Source organism: Theropithecus gelada, chromosome 13, assembly GCF_003255815.1.
Source record: "Theropithecus gelada isolate Dixy chromosome 13, Tgel_1.0, whole genome shotgun sequence".
Classification (NCBI taxonomy): Eukaryota; Metazoa; Chordata; class Mammalia; order Primates; family Cercopithecidae; genus Theropithecus; species Theropithecus gelada.
This window is the reverse complement of record NC_037681.1, coordinates 90,158,765-90,179,869: the sequence shown is the minus strand read 5'-3', so window position 1 is coordinate 90,179,869 and position 21,105 is coordinate 90,158,765. Positions and strand designations below refer to the sequence as shown.

Below are 21,105 nucleotides of genomic sequence, written 5' to 3'. Positions count from 1 at the left end.
CCCTCACTTTTCCTTGCAAAGTGGAAGTCACTGGTGTCCTGATTCATTCAGAACAGCCCCTGGGACTTGGCACCCTCTAGCATGATTCAGTATTTGAATACAGAGCCAGGAGATATACTGCTTGCTTCTTCCAAAGCCCCATTGCTGAATTGAATATTATAGTGAGGCTCCCAAGGAGGGTGTTTAAATCTTTTACTTTATTTATTTTTCTAGAGACAGAGAGAGTCTTGCTGTGTTGCTCAGGCTGGAGTGCAGTGGTGCCATCATAGTTCACTGCAGCCTCAACCTCCTGGGCCCAAGCAATCCTCCTGCTTCAGCCTCCCGAGTACCTAGGACTACAGGCATGCACCAGTGTACCTGGCTAATTTGTCTTTGTTTGTTTGTTTTGTTTTGTTTTTGAGATGGAGTCTCGCTCTGTCGCCCAGGCTGGAGTGCAGTGGTATGATCTCAGCTCACTGCAACGTCCTCCTCCCAGGTTCAAGCAATTCTCCTGCCTCAGGCTCCCGAGTAGCTGGGACTACAGGCGCACGCCACCATGCCTGGCTAATTTTTGTATTTTTAGTAGAGACAGAGTTTCACCATGTTGGCCAGGATGGTCTTGATCTTCTGACCTCGTGATCCGCCCACCTCGACCTTGCAAAATGCTGGGATTATAGGCATGAGCCACCATGCTTGGCCTGTCCTTGTTTTTTAAAAGTTTGAAGACCATGATCTCATGTTGATATCAGAACTAAAAGAGATTTTAGAATTTATGTAATACCCTCCTCTGTGTATTACAAATTCTCACTCACTGTCTTCTCCCTGCAGAGAACTAGGCACTTCTGTCATCTTTGCTTATTTAGCAGGTAGAAGTCTAAGTTATCTCAGTAATTTCATTGGTGACTCCATGATCCTGTGCTTATTAAAATCTTTTATCAGGAAAGTGATGGGAAGCAGCTAATCCTAGGAGTTTAAAATGTTGAAGGATCTATAGGGAAGTGCAAATTAAAACCACAACAGGATGTCACTACACATCCACTAGAATAGCTAAAATGAAAAATACAATACCAAGTGTTGACAAGGATGTGGAACAATTGGAATTCTCGTATGTGGCTGCTGGGAGTGTAAAATAGCACAACCACTGTGGAGTACTGCTTGGCAGTTTCTTATATATAAAGGGAAATAGTCACTTGCCGTATGACCCAACAATTCCATTCCTGGGTATATACCTAAGAGAAATAATTATCTATGTCCATAAAAAGGACTTCTGTATGAATGTTTAGTTCATAATAGCCAAAATCTAGAAACAATTCACATGTCCTTCAACAGGTGAATGAATAAACTAATTGTGTAATATGTATACAGTGGACTACTAGTTGAGCAAAAACTACTGATACATGTCACAATGAAGATGTATCTCAGAAATGTTATGCTGCGTGAAAGAAGCCAGACCATAGGAGCATATACTGTAGGATTCCATTTATTCTACAGCAAGCAAAACTATAGGGATGGAAAGCAGATCCAAAGTTACTTAATACATGGGATGGTGAGGGAGGGGAGGGGAGATTGTCTGCAAAGGTACCTGAAGAACTATCTGCAGTGATGGATTGGCTGTCACCACAGCCACTCGTGTGAGTATATACAGTTGCGAAAACTCATCGAACTGTACACTTAAAATGGGTGCATTGTATTATATGTGAAGTTGATACAAAAATAAAAATTTCTGAAGATGAGGGATCTTATCTGAACTCTACCACCAACTAGCTCTATGCGTTATTGCGAAAGGAACTTAATCTTTCTGCATGTCTTCCCTGTTGGGAAAATGAGTATGATAGGTTGCTCGCCTACCTTATTCAGTCGTTGTGTGAATACAGATGAAATAATTTATTTTGAAATGCCTTTAAAATAAGTCGTATACACATGCTGGGTGGGAGGAGTATTCCATAAACTCATCTTGAGGGAAGAAAGACAAGAACGGTGGTAATGAATGTCTGAGCTAATATTTATATATATGTTGGAATTCATTTGCAAATAATCTTTTTACTTTGTGGAACATGAGCTGTGTCACTTCCCCTCCTTGGTCTTGAGTAAAATGAAGGGGTTAGACTAGATCAGACGTAGAAAACTGGAGGCTCGGAGATTATCTAAAGCTTTTTGGATGTGTTTTCTTTAGCCCCTACACTATGGTGACCTGAACAGCATTAATTTAAAAGGTGACTTGTTGCCAGTGTTTAAATATGGAGATTTCACATACAATTTTGGGTTTCTAGCTCATTTTTAGAAATTAGCAGATCTGACAAAACCAGGTCCACATTCCCACATGGCAACAATGATCTGGAGTTGCATGGTGGCCATCCTGTTACATGAGCCATCACATTAGTTTCCCATATTCTTTACCACTATCTGTGTGTAGCCTTCTCTGTCCTCTGTAGAAACCTTAAGTGGAGAGTTAGTTCATTATTGAATGCTCACTGTGTGTTAAACACTATTTTATGGCATGACAATCCAGAGGCAAACCAAACAGACAAAACCTCTAAACTCATGGTGAGCTATAAATAGCCATCCACATCTCCATCAACAATTAGGGGGAGAAAGTTAGACCAACAATGCTGTATATTTTAGGGAAAACGGGAGAAAACATGTTTTCTTGTGGACATAAAAAAAAATCCTACATATTTAATAGGCAAAGCATGTCTATGTCAAAATTACGCTGCCTACTTCACTTGCTTGCTTCACATAATAGATCATATCCTTTTTATCTTTTTGAATCAGTAGATTCATGGATGAGATTATCTGAGTGTTTCAAAAAATGTCAGTAGGCAGAGAGACTGACACAGGCTACTGAATGTTAAGATTTTCTTACCTCTGTCCAAACCATTAGGTTTTCCCATTTAATCAAGATCTTGGGATGCAAATCAGGCTGAAATAAACACCTCTATTGACAGTCTTCTCTGTTGACAGCCTCCTTCCATAATAGCCTGAACCCTCTTAAGCTCTGGCTGAGAATCTCATCACCCTGATCGGTGTGGCAGATGGGGCTGTGCATGAGAAGTGTCTTGAATAGCACTCTCTCCCTCTTCTAACCTCGTAGTTTACATCTCCATTTGACCAACCACACAGTGATAGTGACCAACATCTTTAGACTGACAAATCCTGTTAGGCGTGGATTTTGATCTCATGATTTAAATGCTTCTCATCTGCAGATAAACCCCTTTATAGGCATAGATGCTTGACAGTGTGGCTTCATCTGTGTTAAGTAAAGTGATTCACTAATTTGCTTTTAGATTTATCATGGTCATAGGCTTTGAGAATCTGGGCTGGCTCTCATCAGCCATTGTGCTTACTGGATTGTGTGGTAGGCGACTGACCCATTTCTTCAGTCTTGGCTGAGAAGGTCATCTTGCTACCTACAAAGAAAACTGCACTGCTCCCATCTGGTGGTAGTTATCTCGAACTGCAGCATCTGAAGGAATTGCCCTGTCCTTCAGCAGTGCCGGGCAGCACTGAAATGTAGGAAATACCTATTCCCACCTTTTGTTTCACAACATTGTCAGCTGTTTCCATTTTACCTAAAGGATATCACATGGTTTTTCTAGGAGAGTGAACCACTCCAGCTTCTGCCCATAACTAGCCATGGGACTTCTAAGCCTCACTTGTTTTGTCCATGCATAAAGCAAAACACTTGGACTTAATGCTCTCTAGGAGTGCTACTCTTGCAAAGTCTGTAGTTCTGTGATTTTTAAAAAATTTGAAATATCAATGAAATGAATCCTACTTATACTATTTACAAAACAATTATGAACATACATAGAAATTTTGCAATTTATGCTACTATTTTCCTCAGTTCTAATTAATTATAAGATAACATCATGGATTTAATAACTTTGGCAGGGAGTGGGGGGAAGAAGAGATAAATACCACTGCTTTAAATGCACATGTTTATTACAAGACATTCTGATACCCTTGAAAGCAAAATGTAAAAAACATGCATTTTAGAATTGAGAAATGTGTGTGTGTGAGAGAGAGAGAGAGAGAGAGAGAGATAAGACCTCTAAGTGTCAATGCTACTTTTGAAAATGGAAAATGTTATTGAGGTACAAAGATTAGAGAGATGACAGTTAAAATTAAAGATTGTATGGTAAATTTTAGTGTTTATTTGAATACTGAGGAATATTATAACAGGAAATGTACAAACATGCAGTCTCTGGTAAATCATTATCATAGTCCACATTTGGAACCGAAGCCCATTACATTATCTTTTTACAAAATTAGGTGTGTATTTTATGAAAACATTCAACAGTGCTTTATGATAAAGGCTCTTTATGGCTGCAAGTAACAAAAACCAACTCAAGCTAACTTGAAAAGAATAACTGTGTAAAGATGCAGCAGGAAATGCCATGGGCATCAACAGACAGGTACTAAAGTGCCGCTGAGCCTTGGGGGAATTCAAAGGGCATAATCAGGACCCAAGTCTTTATTTCTCAGAGGCCGAAGATCTCTATAATGGTTGTTTATTGATCTGTATCAATTTTGCATGTGGCTCCTAGCCCAGTACTACATCATAACCTCTATACAAATTCCCATACTGAAGACTTCCCTCTGTGTTCACCTCTATACAATTAGTGACCACCTCTGAGCAAGAATAGCATACTGATTTTTTTGCTGAACAGAGTCAATGGACAGGATATTCAAGCTAAATGATGACAACGTACAAGGCAGGCAGATGGACTGAGTGTCCAGTGTAACTGCTACTTATTCCAAAGTCTTCAACTTTGACAGTTTTGCCTCACTTTATCTAACTCTTCTCACCAATGGCATTGAACACCTCATATAGTGCTTTAGGAGTGAAGTTGAGGTTAGGGTTGTAAGAATTTGGGGATGCTGTGGTGTGGTGTAACAAATTTAGAGCACTTGAGAATTTCTGTAGAGTTATATGCATTTCTTTTTTTTTTTTTTTTTTGAGATAGGGTCTCTTACCCAGCCTGGAGTTCAGTGGCGCAGTCACGGCTCACTGCAACCTCCGCCTCCCAGGCTCAAGCCATCCTTCCCCGCTCAGCCTCCCAAGTAGTTGGGACCACAGGTGCATGCCCACCATGCCTGGCTAATTTTTGTATTTTTTGTAAAGACAGGGTTTCGCCATGTTGCCAAGGGTGGTCTTGAACTCCTGAGCTCAAGCGATCTGCCTGCTTCAGCCTCCCAAAGTTCTGGGATTACAGGCATGAGCCACCACACCTGGCTTATATATTTCTATTAATGAATTGTGAACTGTCTTTTAGAGAAAGGTCAGTGTGGACATTAAAAAGTCTCCCCAATAATTGTGTCATACTTGCCTTGTGTATGCTATGTGGAATAGCACTTTCTTACCCCTATCATGTATCTTCTCAATAGCCAAGGAGGCAGGGAGGGCAGAAGGAATCTTTAGGTCTGTTTTTAGGTTCAAATTGAGTGATAGGATGAGAAGAAAAAAAGAGGAGATTCTTGAAATTAATTGACAACTATTTAGCAATTAGTGAAATAATTTCCTAGCCTCTCTGGTATGAGGGAAAGTGTGCTCCACTTACGTCTTTAAAAATGTTTTTGGTTTGAATCACATCTCTTTGAGCCTCTGTATTCTTCAGCTGGTAATTGTGTAAAGGGGAAAATAACACAACTCACAGAATTGTGTTAAGAATTAAACAAAAGCATCAAAATACCCAAGACAAGGCTGGTGCAGTGGCTCCTGCTTGTAATCCCAGCACTGTGGAAGGCCATGGTGGGAGTCCAGGAGTTTGAGACCAGCCTGGGCAATATAGCAAAAGCACTTCTCTACAAGAAAGTACAAAAATTAGCCAGGAGTGGTGGTGTACACCTGTAATCCCAGCTACTCGGGAGGCTGAGGTGGGAGGATCGATTGAACCCAGGAGGAGGTCGAGGCTGCAGTGAGCAGTGATCGCACCACTTCATGCCAGGTTGGGCCACAGAGGGAAACCCTGTCTCAAAAAAAAAAAAAAAGTGTACATAGGATAGTAGTTGTAATGTAGTTGGGTTTTTTTCGCCCATTTATCTGTTTGTTTGTAGGTTATTTGGAAAATAATTACTATTCTTTTGTTATGCTGAGATAGGTGTTTGGAAACAATTTCTCTGACTCTTGCCATCCCCTCCCACAAGTAATATCTCCGAGTTCTGAGAATCTAAGAATGTGTTCTACAACAGGCTAGCCCTAAAGGCTGGCTGGCAGTGGCATCAGTACCATTAGCAGTGACAGCGGCAACCTCCAGCCACCACAGTCATCTGACTGACTTTTTGAACATTGACTCAAAAGAGCTTGTGTGTGTTTCTCTCACAGGTGGATTTGCTATTGTATTTCTGGTGAGGACAAGCAATGGGATGAAATGTGCCTTGAAACGCATGTTTGTCAACAATGAGCATGATCTCCAGGTGTGCAAGAGAGAAATCCAGATAATGGTAAGGCTGCCCCTTGGACTTGGGACTGTTTAAAATGGAGGCAGAGGTTGTACTCTCTCATAAGAAAGTCAAACGGGGTTTGTTCCCTTCCCTGAGGTGGTACAGAGGCCTCTGGACAAAATGGGACTGAACAGCCATGTGATATAGGACACCACCCTTGCCTTGGTCACTCTCAGCTGGAGGGTGGAGGAGAAAGGTGCATATTGAGAGAACTGACCAGTTTTAGGTCAGAAAAATCATTTTGGGCATTGGGAAAATCTTACTTAACAACATGGTTCCCACAAATTAACTGTGATATTTAATCCAGAAAGCCTAACTTTCCAATGAGCCTCTTCTTCTGGTCTTGTCTCTCTCTCTCAGCTACCAGTCCCCAGTCTCAGTTCAACCATCCTGAGCTCTTCAAAATCCTGTGAACATATCCTTATACAACTTAATATTTTTACATGTAGTTCTTTTTACCTGGAATGCTTTCCCCCTTTTCTGGCCTGGAAACCTAGACCAAAACCTAGAAACCTCATATATACTCTATGAATCTATTTATAGAAGTCCAAGAACAGGCAACATCATCTATGGAGATAGAAATCAGAACATGGTTATTCAGGGGCGGGAAGTTGACTAGAAAGGGGTATACGGGGACTTTCTAGGCCATGGAAATGTTCTGTGTGTTGTTTTAGATAGTGGTTACACATATGTGTCAAAACTCAATTGAACACCTTAAAATCTGCACATTTTATTACGTTAATTAGACTTCAATTCTTAAAACTTACTCATTTTTCAAGATGCAGATTTATATGTTTAAAGAAAGAGTCCCTATGTGTTAGATATACATGCTGAAATATATATGGAGGAAATAATATGAAGTCCTTAGAACAATGAGTGGGTTTAGAAGATAAATAAGATTGGTCAAGAGTTGATGGTGATCGAAGCAGAATTATTTTATGGGAATTTGTTAGAGTAGCATCTTTTTTTTACCTCTGTTTGACATTATACATAATATTATGCCTGATAAGTAATATAATAATAATATGTAATAGTATACGCACATTATACATAAGAAACTTTGAATATATAGTCTTTTATTCCTTTGTGCTTCCACAGTGCTTTTGTTTTATACCAATTATTTGCTTAACATGTTATGTTGTAAGCAGTTCTGCTATCAGGGAGTAAGTTATTTAAAATCAGAAATTGTATGCTCCAACACACTGCTTGACATGAAGTAAATGCTTAATAAACTTTGGAAGAAATTCATATTAGAATGATGATAGTAGCAGATACATATGTTCACCTAGAGATGATTCCTTTTATGCCCTGGATTTTAATGCTTTTTAAATAGCAATAAGGGATCCAAAAATGGAGAGCGTGGCATTGTAGGTATCCCACCAGGCTCCGCTTGCCCCTGTTCACCGTAAGTGGCCTTTTCAGTGGCTGCTTAGAATAACTAGTTAGGCTGTAGTTGGACTACTGAAAGTACTCAGAATGTTAGACAGCCTGGCACTACTCTAGATTTTAGAAAGCCAAAACTATGTGGGAAGGAACTGTCAGCACTGCACGACACACCAACCAACTCCCAAGGGCCATATACATACAGTCAAGACCACGTGGGCCCGTCTGTAAGGCACCAATGCCTTCCACTCCCCTGCACATAGCTCCGGATTCCTGTTCTTGTGTATCTTCCTTCACACACGCAGTGGGTTTTCTGGCTGCTTCTCATTACTTGTCTTCCTCCCTCCTCGCCCGTGCTTGTTCAGCTCTCACACACTTTGTGTCCTGTCTTTGCTTCTGCTGTTTCCTCTATCTAGAATGCCCTTCTTGCTCATTTACTTGTGTTACAAAAGCAATCCCATGATTTCACTTTCTCCTCCTTATTTAAAAACACACTGAGCGCTTACTTGTGCTAGGCAGGCATTGTAGTGGAGGAACGAAGAAGCACAGGCCCGTGAGGAGCTCACAAATTAATGGGCTTGAGTAAGAGTTAAATCACACAGGTTCAAGTTTTGGCCCAGACGCGTATTAGCTGTGAGAGTTTCGTTTTTAGTTTATATTCTTTCAAAGCTTTAATATTCAAATAGGTGAGCTAAGCTTGTTACAAAAAACATCAAGCACTTCCCCAAGGAGAGCTCCTATGCCATTACAGGGTCCCAGAGGCAACCACTTTAGGTGATTCTTTTGATGTCTTTCTAAATAACATGTTAATATTGCTAGTTCTTGATTTTTCTTCCATTTTAGGCATTATCTCCTATGGGAAGTAAAGACATAACTGTCACTTATTCGCTGCTTGCCTCTCTCCCCAAATACTTGCGGTATTCTCATCTTCCATTCTTCCAGAACACCAGTAAACTTCGGCAATATGTTGTTTATATGAATATTAGTTTTTACATTATTATGTAAGAAAACTATTTCAACTGAATTCCTGGTGGACTATGATTCCTCTGCCTTTCCTATATAACTTTGCTTTCACTAAAATTATTAATTGTCTTGTTTTCCCTCTCTTGGTCTGAGTTTTCTTTGTACTATTTAACAGTTTAATTGCCAATTTTCCATAAATTGTGTAAACCATTTTTTGGATTTTTTAGATGCATTTAATGGTGTCTGTTTTATCATCTTCAAGATTTCTCCCTCAGTCTCCTGACTGAGGAACCTGAGCTGGTTGTTCTCTGCCTGATTTACAGTCGAATCTTGGAATTTCCTGGACATTTCCTTTGCCTCTCTTTTTTAATTAGAACTGGTAATTCCTCTTTTGGCTAACTTCCTCATTTTGTTGGAGCTGATCCTCCAGTATCTTTTTTTCTCTCTCTCTCTTTTGAGACGGGGTCTGTTACCCACGCTGGAGCATAGTGGCACGATCATAGCTCACTGCAGGCACCATCTCCTGGTCTCAAGCAATTCTCCTGCCTCAGCTTCCCAAGTGGCTGGGACTATAGGCACATGCCACCAGCCCCAGCAAAAATTTTTTTCCCCTTAGAGACAAGGTCTTGCTATGTTGCCCAGGCTGGTCTCACACTGTTGAGCTCAAGTGGTCCTCCCATCTCAGCCTCCCAAAGTGCTGGGATTACAGGCATGAGCCACTATGTCCAGCCTCAGTAGCTTTTTGATGCATGATAGATATATTTTTTTTGAAATTTCAGGTCTAGGCTGGGCGCGGTGGCTCACGCCTGTAATCCCAGCACTTTGGGAGGCGAAAGTGGGCAGATCATGAGGTCGGAAGATGGAGACCATCCTGGCCAACAAGGTGGAAACCCGTATCTACTAAAAATACAAAAATTAGCTGGGCGTGGCTGTGCGTGCCAGTAATCCCAGCTACTTGGGGGGCTGAGGCAGGAGAATCGCTTAAACCCAGAAGGCGGAGGTTGCAGTGAGCCAAGATCGTGCCACTGCACTCCAGCCTGGTGACAGAGCTACACTCCGTCTCAAAGCAAAAAACAAAAAATGTTCAGGTCTAGAAGTATCTTTATTTTATGTTCGCACATCATAGTTTGAGTACAAAATTCTGAGTTGGAAATCATTTCATTTAAATTTTTTAAAGCACTGTTCTACTATATTTTAGCTTTCAGTGTTGCTCTTGGGAAATCCTAAGTCATTCTAATGTCTAGTCTGTTGGGAGTGACCCATATTTTCTACAAGGAAATTTACAAATTTTCTCTTTGTTTCTAATGTTTTCTTGATACGCCTTTGCGTGTGCATTTATTTATTATGTTAGGTGTTTGGTGGTCCGTTTCAATCTAGAAACTCATATCCTTGCATTCTGGGGGATGTTTTAGTTTCATTTTTTCCCCCTTTTTCTGAAATTTCCATAATTTGCATATTGGTTCTCCTGAATTGATTTTCTAATTTTCTTGTTTTCTCCCTTCTTTTTATATTTCTTTGTCGTTTTGCTTCACGTTCCAGATTTCCTCAGCTCTATATTCCAACCATCCTGTTTAATTTTATTTACCAGACTTTTAGACTCTAAGATCTTTTTTGTTTTTGTTTTATTTTTAATTTAGGTGAAGTCCAGTTTATCAATTGTTCTTTTTATGGATTGTGCTTTTGGTGTCAAACCTAAGAAATCTTTGCCTAGCCCTCAATTCTGAAGATTTTCTTTTAAGTTTTATAGTTTTACATTTAAACTTATGATCCGTTTTGAGTTTTTTTTTGGGGGGGGGTGGGGGAACAGAGTCTCCTTGCTCTGTTGCCCAGGCTGAAGTGGTGGCACAATCCTAGCTCACTGCAACCTCTGCCTCCCAGGTTCAAGCGATTCTCCTGCCTCAGCCTCTCGAGTAGCTGGGAGTACAGGCACGCACCACCATGCCCAGCTAATTTTTGTATTTTTAGTAGAGATGGGGTTTCACCATGTTGGCCAGGCTGGTCCTGAACTCCTGACCTCAAGTGATCTGCCTGCTTTGGCCTCCCAAAGTGCTGGGATTACAGGCTTAAGCTACTGCACCTAGCCATTTTGACTTAATTTTTGCATAATGAGACTTAGGTTGTGGTTCATTTTTTCCTCATGGATATCTAATTGCTCTTAGTACCATTTATTGAAAAGGCTGTCATTGAATATCTTGGTTAAAAATCAGTTGAACTTAATTGTCAGGGTCCATTTCCAGGCCTTTCTGTATTCTCTATTCCCTTCCATTAATCTATGTACCTATCCTTCTACCAATACCACACAGCCTTGATTACTGTAGCTAAATAAGTTTTAAAATGGACTGAATCTTCCCACTTTTTAAAAATTTCTTACTGTTTTAAATCTGAAGTCCTATGTGACGTTTTTAAGCCCACTAAGTCTCAGACTTCTGTCAGATAGAAGCCGTAACCCCAGCCCTACCTCTGTCAGCGACTGTAGGAATTGTGAAGGGAATCAGATGTAACATGCTGTGTAATATGCTGAAGCTTGGGTGTTAATACTCAAGCAGATTCCTCTCTGTACTTTCAGTGGAGGAATGATGGGCATGTTGTATCCAAACGCAGAGAGAACTGTTAGCGGTTTCACCGAGTGGTTTCACGTTTTATTTTGATAAATGCTGTCCACCATGTACTGGAGTCCGGTCTGAGTTCTTTGATCTATCTGGGATGTACGCTCTGATAGAGTTGAAGGGATCTGACTTCTGATGGACATTTGGAGGGTAGGTTTTGGACTTCTGATCCCTTTGCCTAAAAGCAGGAAAAGATTAATTACCTTCAGACCTAAAGGGGTAAGAACAGTGATAGGAAACAGCTAAAGCTCCAGATGCGTCAAGGCTGTTCTGTGTTCACATCTCCTGGCCCAGATGGATTACATCCTCATTGAGCTTGATAATGAGGACACTAAGCTGCCACCAGTAATGTTTGAGGATTTGCTTCGAAGAGAAGAGATCAGATGATTCAAAGCAGACAAATGGTTTCTTATTCTACAAAGGGTAGAAGATAGATCCTGTACAGTAGGAAGCTCAGGATTGTTCTGGGACACGAATCTGGAACAGATTATTTTATTTTTTTCTTCAACTTTTAAGTTCCAGGGTACATGTGCAGGATGTGCAGGTTTGTTATATAGGTAAACATGCGCCATGGTGGGTTGCTGCACGGAACAACCCATCACCTAGGTATTAAGCCCAGCATGCATTAGCTGTTCTTCCTGATGCTCTCCCTCCCCCCACCACCCCCCACAGGCCCCAGTGTGTGTCATTCCCCACTATGTGTCCATGTGTTCTCATCATTCAGCTCCCACCTATAAGTGAAAACACAGATTATTTTCAAAGATGCTTTGATTATATCTTTTGTGTAAGAAAGTTGGGGGGGCGGGTGTGTATATACATAATACATAATTGTTTGAATTTGCCTGAAAAAACACAGGAAACATGAAAGAAAGAAACAATAAAAGTGGTTCACTATAGGGGATGGGGATTGCAGTAGGAAAAAAATTGTCTGGTATTATGTACTATTTAAATGTTAATATATTACACCCTTTAAAAATGAATGACGGCTGGGTGTGGTGGCTCATGCCTGTAATCCCAGCACTTTGGGAGGCCGAGGAGGGTGGATCATTTGAGGTCAGGAGTTTGAGACCAGCCTGTCCAACATGGCCAAACCCTGTGTCTACTAAAAATACAAAAATTAGCTGGGCATGGTGGTGTACACGTGTAATCAGAGCTACTCAGGAGGCTGAGGCAAGAGAAGCGCTTGAGCCAGGGAGGTGGGAGTTGCAGTGAGCCAAGATTGTGCCACTGCATTCTTGCTCTGGGCGACAGAGCAAGATTCGTCTAAATAAATAAATAAAAATTAAAAAAAAAAAAATGAGGCCGGGCACGCGGTGGCTCACGTCTATAATCCCAGCACTTTGAGCAGTCGGATCATGAGGTCAAGAGATCGAAACCATCCTGGCCAACATGGCGAAACCCTGTCTCTACTAAAAATACAAAAATTAGCTGGCCATGGTGGTGCACGACTGAAATCCCAGCTACTTAGGAGGCTGAGGCAGGAGAATCGCTTGAGCCTGGTAGGCAGAGGATGCAGTGAGCTGAGATTGCGCCACTGTACTCTAGCCTGGTGACAGAGCAAGACACCGTCTCAAAGAAAAAAAAAAAGAAAGAAAAAGATATTTTAAGCTGTTTTGTAGTCACTTGGATGAGTAAGCAGAGACCCAAAGAGTCTTCAGGTTCAGTAAGAACAAACCATGTCATAACAACATCCTGTTCTCCTTTGGGAAGATGTCTGGATAGAGAGCTCCGTGGGGTGCAGTAGATCCAGTATCTGTGGACTTTGGCCAGGTGTTTTGATAAGGACACTCACCAGACATCTGTCAGCAAAATGAAGAGTCTAGGCTGAATTGCTACTGGTTATAAAGGTTTCTGATAGGTGGTTTGATATTAATCTGGAGGAAACTTTCTAAAAAGAAAGCATTGTGGCTTACCATTAATTTTATGTTATTTTATATTTAACAAATAACTTGCTTAAAGAAATAAAAGATACAATGATCAATTATGTGCCTTTATAAAGTTGGAAGATGTAATAACTGCATGAGTTACAGAATCAGGCTCCAAAATGGTTCTTACAAATTGGAGAAGTGGACTGATTCTAATGAAGTGAAATAATAAGGTAAGATCATACACTTGAAATTTTAATCAACTTTACAAGCATAGTTCTTGGGAGGCAGAGATTAAAAGCAGCATAAGTGGAAAAAGACTTAGGTATTTAAGTGGTCAATTAATTCAGAATGCATGTATAGTATGATGTGGGTGCCGAAAGACAAAAATAATGTAATTTTTAGCTACATTAATAGAATTATAGAAGGTGATAGTGCTGTCTACTCTGCATGAGTCAGACCAAGCCTAAAGTATTTCATTCATTTCCTGAGGCCATTCTTATAAAAAGAATATAGCAGAGCAAAGCACATCAATGTAGGAGCAGCCAAAATGGTCTTAAAAACCATGTCAGAGAAAGAGGGGATGTTTCACATGGAGAAAAGAAAACTCAGTCTAAATAATATTATTTCACCTGTTTATTATATTTTACTTCTCATTTATTTATTTATATCATTTTCTGAGACTGAGTCTCACTCTGTCACCCAGGCTGGAGTGCAGTGGCACAATCTTGGCTCACTGCAACCTCCACCTCCTGGGTTCATGCAGTTCTCCTGTCTCGGTCTCCTGAGTAGCTGGGACTACAGGCGCATGCCACCACGCACGGCTAATTTTTTTATTTTTAGTAGAGATGTGGTTTCACCATGTTGGTCAGGCTGTTATCGAACTCCTGACCTCAGGTGATCCACCCACCTTGGTCTCCCAAAGTGCTGGGATTACAGGTGAGCCACCGCGCCCAGCCTCACCTTTTTAGAAAGTGGAAAAATAAACTAGACTTGCTAATTTTGCTCTGGAGAGGACAGTCTAGAAAATCAGGAGGTGGAAGATTCCAGATAGGTAAGGAAGAACTGTCTAATGGTGAGGGCTATCTGTAGATTGGCTGAGGGCCTAAGGAAGTGGTATTATTCTAAGAAAACAGCTTGTCGGCTGGGCTCGGTGGCTCACGCCTGTAGTCCCAGCACTTTGGGAGGCCAAGGCAGGAAGATCACAAGGTCAAGAGATCGAGACCATCCTGGCCAAGATGGTGAAACCCCGTTTCTACTAAAAATACAAAAATGAGTTGGGCGTGGTGGTGCATGCCTGTAGTCCCAGCACTCAGGAGGCTAAGGCAGGAGAATCACTTGAACCTGGGAGATGGAGGTTGCAGTGAGCCGAGATCGCGCCACTGCACTCCAGCCTGATGACAGAGCAAGACTGTCTCAAAAAAAAAAAAGGAAAGAGAGAGAGAAAGGAAAGGACAGGACAGGAAAGGAAGAAAGAAAGGAAAGAAAGAAAGGGAGGGAGGGAAGGAAGGAAGGGAAGGAAGGAAGGGAAAGAAAGGAAGGAAAGAAAGAAACAGCTTGTCAAAAGGCTGTAGTGGGGATTCAGATATGGGCTGCCTGGTTGCTCTAGATCAGTGTTACTCAAAGGATCTTTTTTTTTCTTACGCTTTTCTCCTCCTGTGTGTTGACTTACAAAAATGTATTTTCCTCCCAGTCTGTCATGTTACTTTTGTGTGTATACAAATTGAGATAAAATTCACCCTTTTAAAGCATATGGTTCAGTGATTTTTAGTATATTCACAAGGTTGTGCAACCATCACCACTATCTAATTTTAGAACACTTTTTTCTTACCCCCCGAAGGAAACTTCCAGCCTGTTAGCAGTCTTTTCTTACTCCCCCTCTCCCCAGCCTGATAACCACTAATCTTTTTACTGCATATTCTAGATATTTCATATAAATTGACTCATACAATATTTGACCTCTTGTGTCTGTTTTCACTTAGCATATTGTTTTTAAGGTTCATCCATGTCATGGCATGTATCAGTACTTCATTCCTTTGTGTGGCTTGTGATATTCTGTTGTACGAATATACCACATTTTATTTATTCATTTATCAGTTGATGGAATTTGGGTTATTTTCACATTTTGGCTATTGTGAATAATGTTGCTATGAACATTTGTGTAGAAATTTTTGTGTGGACATAATATTTTCACATCTCTTGGGTGAAATTTCTAGGTCATATGATAACTTGACTTTTTGAGGAACTGTCAGACTGTTTTGGCAGCTGCATCATTTTATATTCCTACTAGTAATATAAAAGGATTCCAACTTTCACATCCTTGCCAGTTTTTTTTATTATTTGTTTTTTATTATAGCCATCTTAGTGGATGTGAAATGGTATTTCATTGTGATTTTGATTTACATTTCCCCAATGATTGATGATGTTGATCATCTTTTCATATGCTTTTGGCCATTTGTATATGCTCTTTGGAAAAATATCTATTCAGATCCTTTGCTAATTTTTACAATGGGTTGTCTTTTTTGTTGTTGTTGAGTTGGAAGGGTTCTTTACATATTCTGAACACTAAATCCTTATCAGATGTATGATTTGTAAATATTTTCTATTCTATGTGTTGTTTTTAGACTTCCTTAGTAGTGCCATTTGAAACACAAGTTTTTTATTTCAACAAAGTGTGATTTATCTGCTTTTTGCTTGATTGCTTGAGCTTTAAGTGTTGTATCTAAGAACCCATTGCCTCATCTAAAGTCACAAAGATTTGCAAATATGTTTTCTTTGAGGAATTTTTAGTTCTTTGATCCATTTTGAGTTAATGTTTGTATATGGTGTGAAGTAGGGATCCAAATAATTCCCACTTGTCTGAGCACTACTTTTTTAAAAGACCATTCTTCACCTGTTGAATTGTCTTGGCACCCTTGTCAAAAATCAGTTGAGTATAAATGTACCAATACTACTCAGAGAATCTTGTGCCATAATGTAAATCACTGAACTGCTTCCCTCACAGGCAAGATCTTGCTGAGGGGAAAAAATGAGCTTAGTGATTTGATTGATTTATGTCCTGGAGCAAGCTCCTTATTTCCTTACCTTCTGGTAATAGTTTACTAACCAGCAGATGTTTGTGGACCACATTTTGAATAGCACTGCTCTATATCTTTGCTTCTTTAAGGGTTATTGACCAGCAACATAGTTACACACCTATTAGAAACTTAGAATCTCAGGCCTATGCCAGGGCTTCTGGATTAGAATCTGCTTTTTAACAGGATTCCCATGTAATTCATACAAATATTAAAGTTTGAGCAGCACGATTCTAGAATTAGACTCTAGATGACTTTAAGGGTCTGTTTGGTAAGTACAAGATTAATTAATGAGTAAGACTTAGGAAAGGGGACAGGCACAGTGGCTCATGCCTATAAGCTCAGCACCAAGGAGTAGTAAAGCAGAGGACATTTATAATGGAATCTTGGTGGCTGGGCATGGTGGCTCATGCCTGTAATCCCAGCACTTTGGGAGGCCAAGGCTGGCAGATCACTTGAGGTCAAGAGTTCGAGACCAGCCTTGCTAACATGGCAAAACCCCGTCTCTACTAAAAATACAAAAAATTAGCCAGACGTGGTGATGCACACCTGTAATCCCAGCTGCTTAGGAGGCTGAGGCATGAGAATTGTTTGAACCTAGGAGGTGGAGGTTGCTGTGAGCTGAGATCACACCACCGCACTCCAGCCTGGGTGACAGTGAGACTTTGTCTCAAAAAAAAAAAAAAAAAAAAGACTTTGGAAAGGTAGAATAAATATGGTTATAGAGAAGAGAAAAATAGCTGGAACTTCTTATATAGCAGAAGTCCAAAAAGGTCTCCAATAGACTCCAAGGCCAGCCTAGATCTCAAAATCCTTTTTGTTTTACTGTTGCACTGGACTTGATAGTTTTTGTTTGCCAGTAAATAACTCCTCTTGAAAGAATTATAAAGGAAATTTAGGATTATAGAGAGAAGAGGGGAGAGGGAATAGTAAAGCAGAAGACATTTATAATGCAGTCTTGGTGGCTGGGCACAGTGGCTCACACCTGTAATCCCAGCACTTTGGGAGACTGAGGTGGGTGGATCACCTGAGGTCAGGAGTTCGAGACCAGCCTGGCCAACATGGCGAAACCGTGTCTCTACTAAATATACAAAAATTAGCCAGGAGTGGTGACATGCGCCTGTAATCCCAGCTACTCAGGGGGCTGAGGCAAGAGAATCACTTGAACCTGGGAGATGGAGGTTGCAGTGAGCTGAGATCGTGCCACTGCATTCCAGCCTGGGTGACAGAGCAAGACTCCATATCAAAAAAAAAAAAAAAAAAGCAATCTTGAGAGAAACTAATTGTAGACCTTAGAACTGCTTTCTTTCATCTTTAAGTTAAGAAGAAGCTGAAATTTGCTTAAGAGGTTCTGTGGAACCATAATGTGATCCCAGAAGTAGACAGCAGTAGTGCTGAGTCATAAAGTCAGAAAACGTTGAATGTTTGAAAGGAGGGTCAAAGCAGGTAGACGATGCTTCTTTGAAAACGTACTATCTGCAAATGCAAGCAGTAAGCAAATTTCCATCATTATGGATTTGCACATGTCATGCTGAAGATCCAAGGAAGGGTAGCCTGAGCTAATGACATATAGTTATGTGCAATGTTCATTTTTACTGTTTTGAAGTGAGTGACATGTTATTGATGGGCAATTTAGAATGCTATATTTGTTTTCTTGAACATAAATAGATATACTTAGAAATTGAATCTTCCCTTTTTTTCATAAGGCCTTAAGATTCTTTACTAGGAATTCTTCTGTCACAGGAATTTTGAGGCCAGGGATAGTATACCATGCTGCGCTTCAAGCACCATTAATTAAGGCGCCAGATAAACTTGGGATTTGTGATAATCTATAGGACCTGGGTTGAAGGCCTGGTTTTCAAAACTGGTAGCTTTTGCATGTATTTATGAAAAAGGTTTTTCAAGCAGTTAAATATGAAAATTAATAAGGTAACTACAAACCATTTAAAAGTATCTATTTAATAAAGCAGGTCTTCTAATAGTTTTTCAATACTTTATTAATGTTGTTTAATGATGGTTTAAAAATAAAACTTAAAATAAATAAACTCTTTAAGCTTATCATTGCTTAAATCATGTAGTAGTGATCTTATCTATGGTTTAACTGAACGTTCCCCACTTCCCTGAAAACCACATTTTGACTAATACTCATCATAATTCTGGTACTCCAGATAATAGTTGTAGGCAAGGGCAGCAAAGCATCTTTCCCTCATCCTGCCTTTTTCTGAGTAAGCAGTTTGTAGCTGAGGTATTCCCTGTGTGCTTCCATTCTATACCGCTCCATCCATTTCTGTTCCGTAAGTCTGGATCTGGTCTTCTAACCAAAATCAGAGGAAAGCTTGGCCCTCTCTGGCCTGTTGCTGCTGAGAACAGGGCAGGAGCTACTGCCAGTGTACCTTAAATGTGAGTCATTCTCAACTTGTGGTAAGATTTTCTCTTGACCTTTTCTACATTTCACAGCCATTCAAACAGATCTTCTCCATCAGAGTTATAAACTAGTGGAGTTTTACTCTAAAATCTGAGATGTTGCTGCATCATCAGGTCATTAAAGCCAAATGCCATTGTCTCTCTCCAAAGAGGGGGTCTTTTCTGCTTGGACGTATCTCAGGATATCTGCAGAAGAGAAAATGAACAGCAATTCGGACTTGAACTGTTCAGCAGACATCTTGGCAAACATCTTGGCAAGGTGCCATCTGCAGATGTTGATGATCCAGTTTTGGTCCTTTAATGCCTCTTTACCTCCTGTTGGCTTGTGTTAGTCCATCTGTATTACTATAACAAAGTACCTGAGATTGGGTAGTTTATACAGAAGAGAAATTTATTTTCTTATTGTTCTAGAGGGTAAGAAGTCCAAAATCATCAAGGTGCTGACAGGTTCAGTGTCTGGTAGGGGCCTGGTCTCTGCTTTCAAGATGGTGCCTTGAGCGCTGCTTTCTTTGGAGAGGATGCTTTGTCTTTACATGGTGGAAAGCAGAAGGACAAACGAGCCTAGCTAGTTCCCTCCAGCCCTTTTATAAAGTTGCTTATCCCATTCATGAGGGCTCTGCCCTCATGACTTAATCACCCCCTAAAGGCCCCATCTCTTAATACTATTGCATTGGGGGTTTAAGTTTTAACATGAATTTTGGAGGGGACACAAGCCTTCAAACCATAGCATGGTTCTACCAATATTTTTTTGCTTTCTGCCGGATGCTTTATTAGTCCTCTTAGGATGAGACCAACTCGGAGGCAACATTGCTGATTCTTTTTCAAATAGTTCAATGTAAGGACATGAGTCTTTCATTCATCTTTGAATATTTGGAGGATATGATCTTTATTTTGGTTGCAAAGAACTTCTCTCCAGTTCTTCTACTTTCAGGAATGTGTAAACGGAAATGAGTTCTGGATGGGTTGATGATGAGATGGAAAAGCAGAGGGAAGGATAGGCCACTAAAATGTGAGTCCCAAAATCATTTTCTGTTTGGGAAAAACTTGAATTCTAGAGAATGTGTGTTAGCTTCATCATCTCCCTTATCTATTATCCAAAGCAGATGCTCTAAGTCTTTTGTCTCATCAAACTTCTTTGTCATTCCTATACATTTAGGAAATGACCTTGTTCTCTACCAAAATAAAACAACAGATCCGAACTCACTTGAGTTCTCTTTTTCTTCCGCCTTAAATCAACATGCACAGCCATCCTTGCCTCCTTCCTGCTTGCCAGGGAAAAAAAAAAAAAAAGTTACCCTAAGACCAGTCCCTCGAACAGTACTCTTAATCCCACCCTTCTACTTATAGGACTTTTTCTGTCAATTATCATCATCCTCTCCTGTATCTTAAAGCTCTCTTCTCTTGACTCCTTCCTCTTTCTGGTGCTCAGTTTTTTCCCATCCTAAACACCCTTTCTCCTCGGTGCTGCTGCCTTAGGCACAAATGTTCTGCAAGAGTAATCTGTAGACCCTGGCCCTACTCACTCAACTCCCATTCTGTGCAATCCAGTTTCATTCTCACCACCATCCCATCCGTTCTCTGAAACTACTCTCACGTAAGTATCCGGTGACTTCCATCTGCCAATTCCAAAGCCTTTCTACTTTTGTCTGAACTTTTGTTGCATCTGCCATTTCTGAGGCAATAGTCATTCACAACCCATCACTCAGAGGAAGGCTGTAATGAGTTTGAACTTTGATGCCCAGGGTTCAGGTGTGTTCACTTCATACCATGGGGTTTTCTCTTGTTTTGTTATGAAATTTGTTTTTCACTGTAAACAGCTGAATCTAGTTAGAGTGGTGGTAGTTTCTGTTCTCACTGTCCAAATTGCTAAGTTTGTATGGTGACTCTCAGGGGACCACAAGTTTTCCTTCCCCCTCACCCTTTTGAAACAAAAGTAGGACAATTTGTTAAAACTAGTTTAAAAAATAAAACCTTACCTTGCATTTGTGCAAAAATCATATCACCCAGCTTGCCTTCTTTTTCTTTCCTCAACTTACTTCTTAATTACTTTGGTTTTGAACATGATCGTTGCAAAGAGCTGCCTCTCTGGAGATGTTGAAAGGACTATACCAAAATGTGAGGCCACTTCCAGTTCCTAGATGGGTCCTGACACATAGGAAGTGCTCAACAAATGTTGGTTGGATGAATAAATTCATCCAAGCAGCCCTGAGAGATCACATGCAGTTCCAACTGAAGAGCTGGAAACATGCCCATCTTATATCCCAGTTGGTTGGCTTGAAAGGCCTAATTATGAGCAAAATGCTTAGGTCTGGATGCTATTGTAGTCCCTTCAAGACTTTGTAAATAGCTTTTTTTTTTTTTTTTTTT

The 21,105-nt window shown here is 40.4% G+C and overlaps 1 protein-coding gene across 2 annotated transcripts in view; it reads left to right on the top strand.

Moving 5' to 3' along the window:
• The window catches only part of AAK1 (AP2 associated kinase 1), a 165,050-nt gene that overhangs the window by 76,540 nt on the left and 67,405 nt on the right, over nucleotides 1–21,105 (top strand). For both annotated transcript variants that reach the window (XM_025354861.1, XM_025354862.1), the window contains exon 2: nucleotides 6,305–6,423. In XM_025354861.1, coding sequence (XP_025210646.1) covers nucleotides 6,305–6,423 — 119 coding nt within the window. The remainder of the gene's footprint in view (nucleotides 1–6,304; nucleotides 6,424–21,105) is intronic.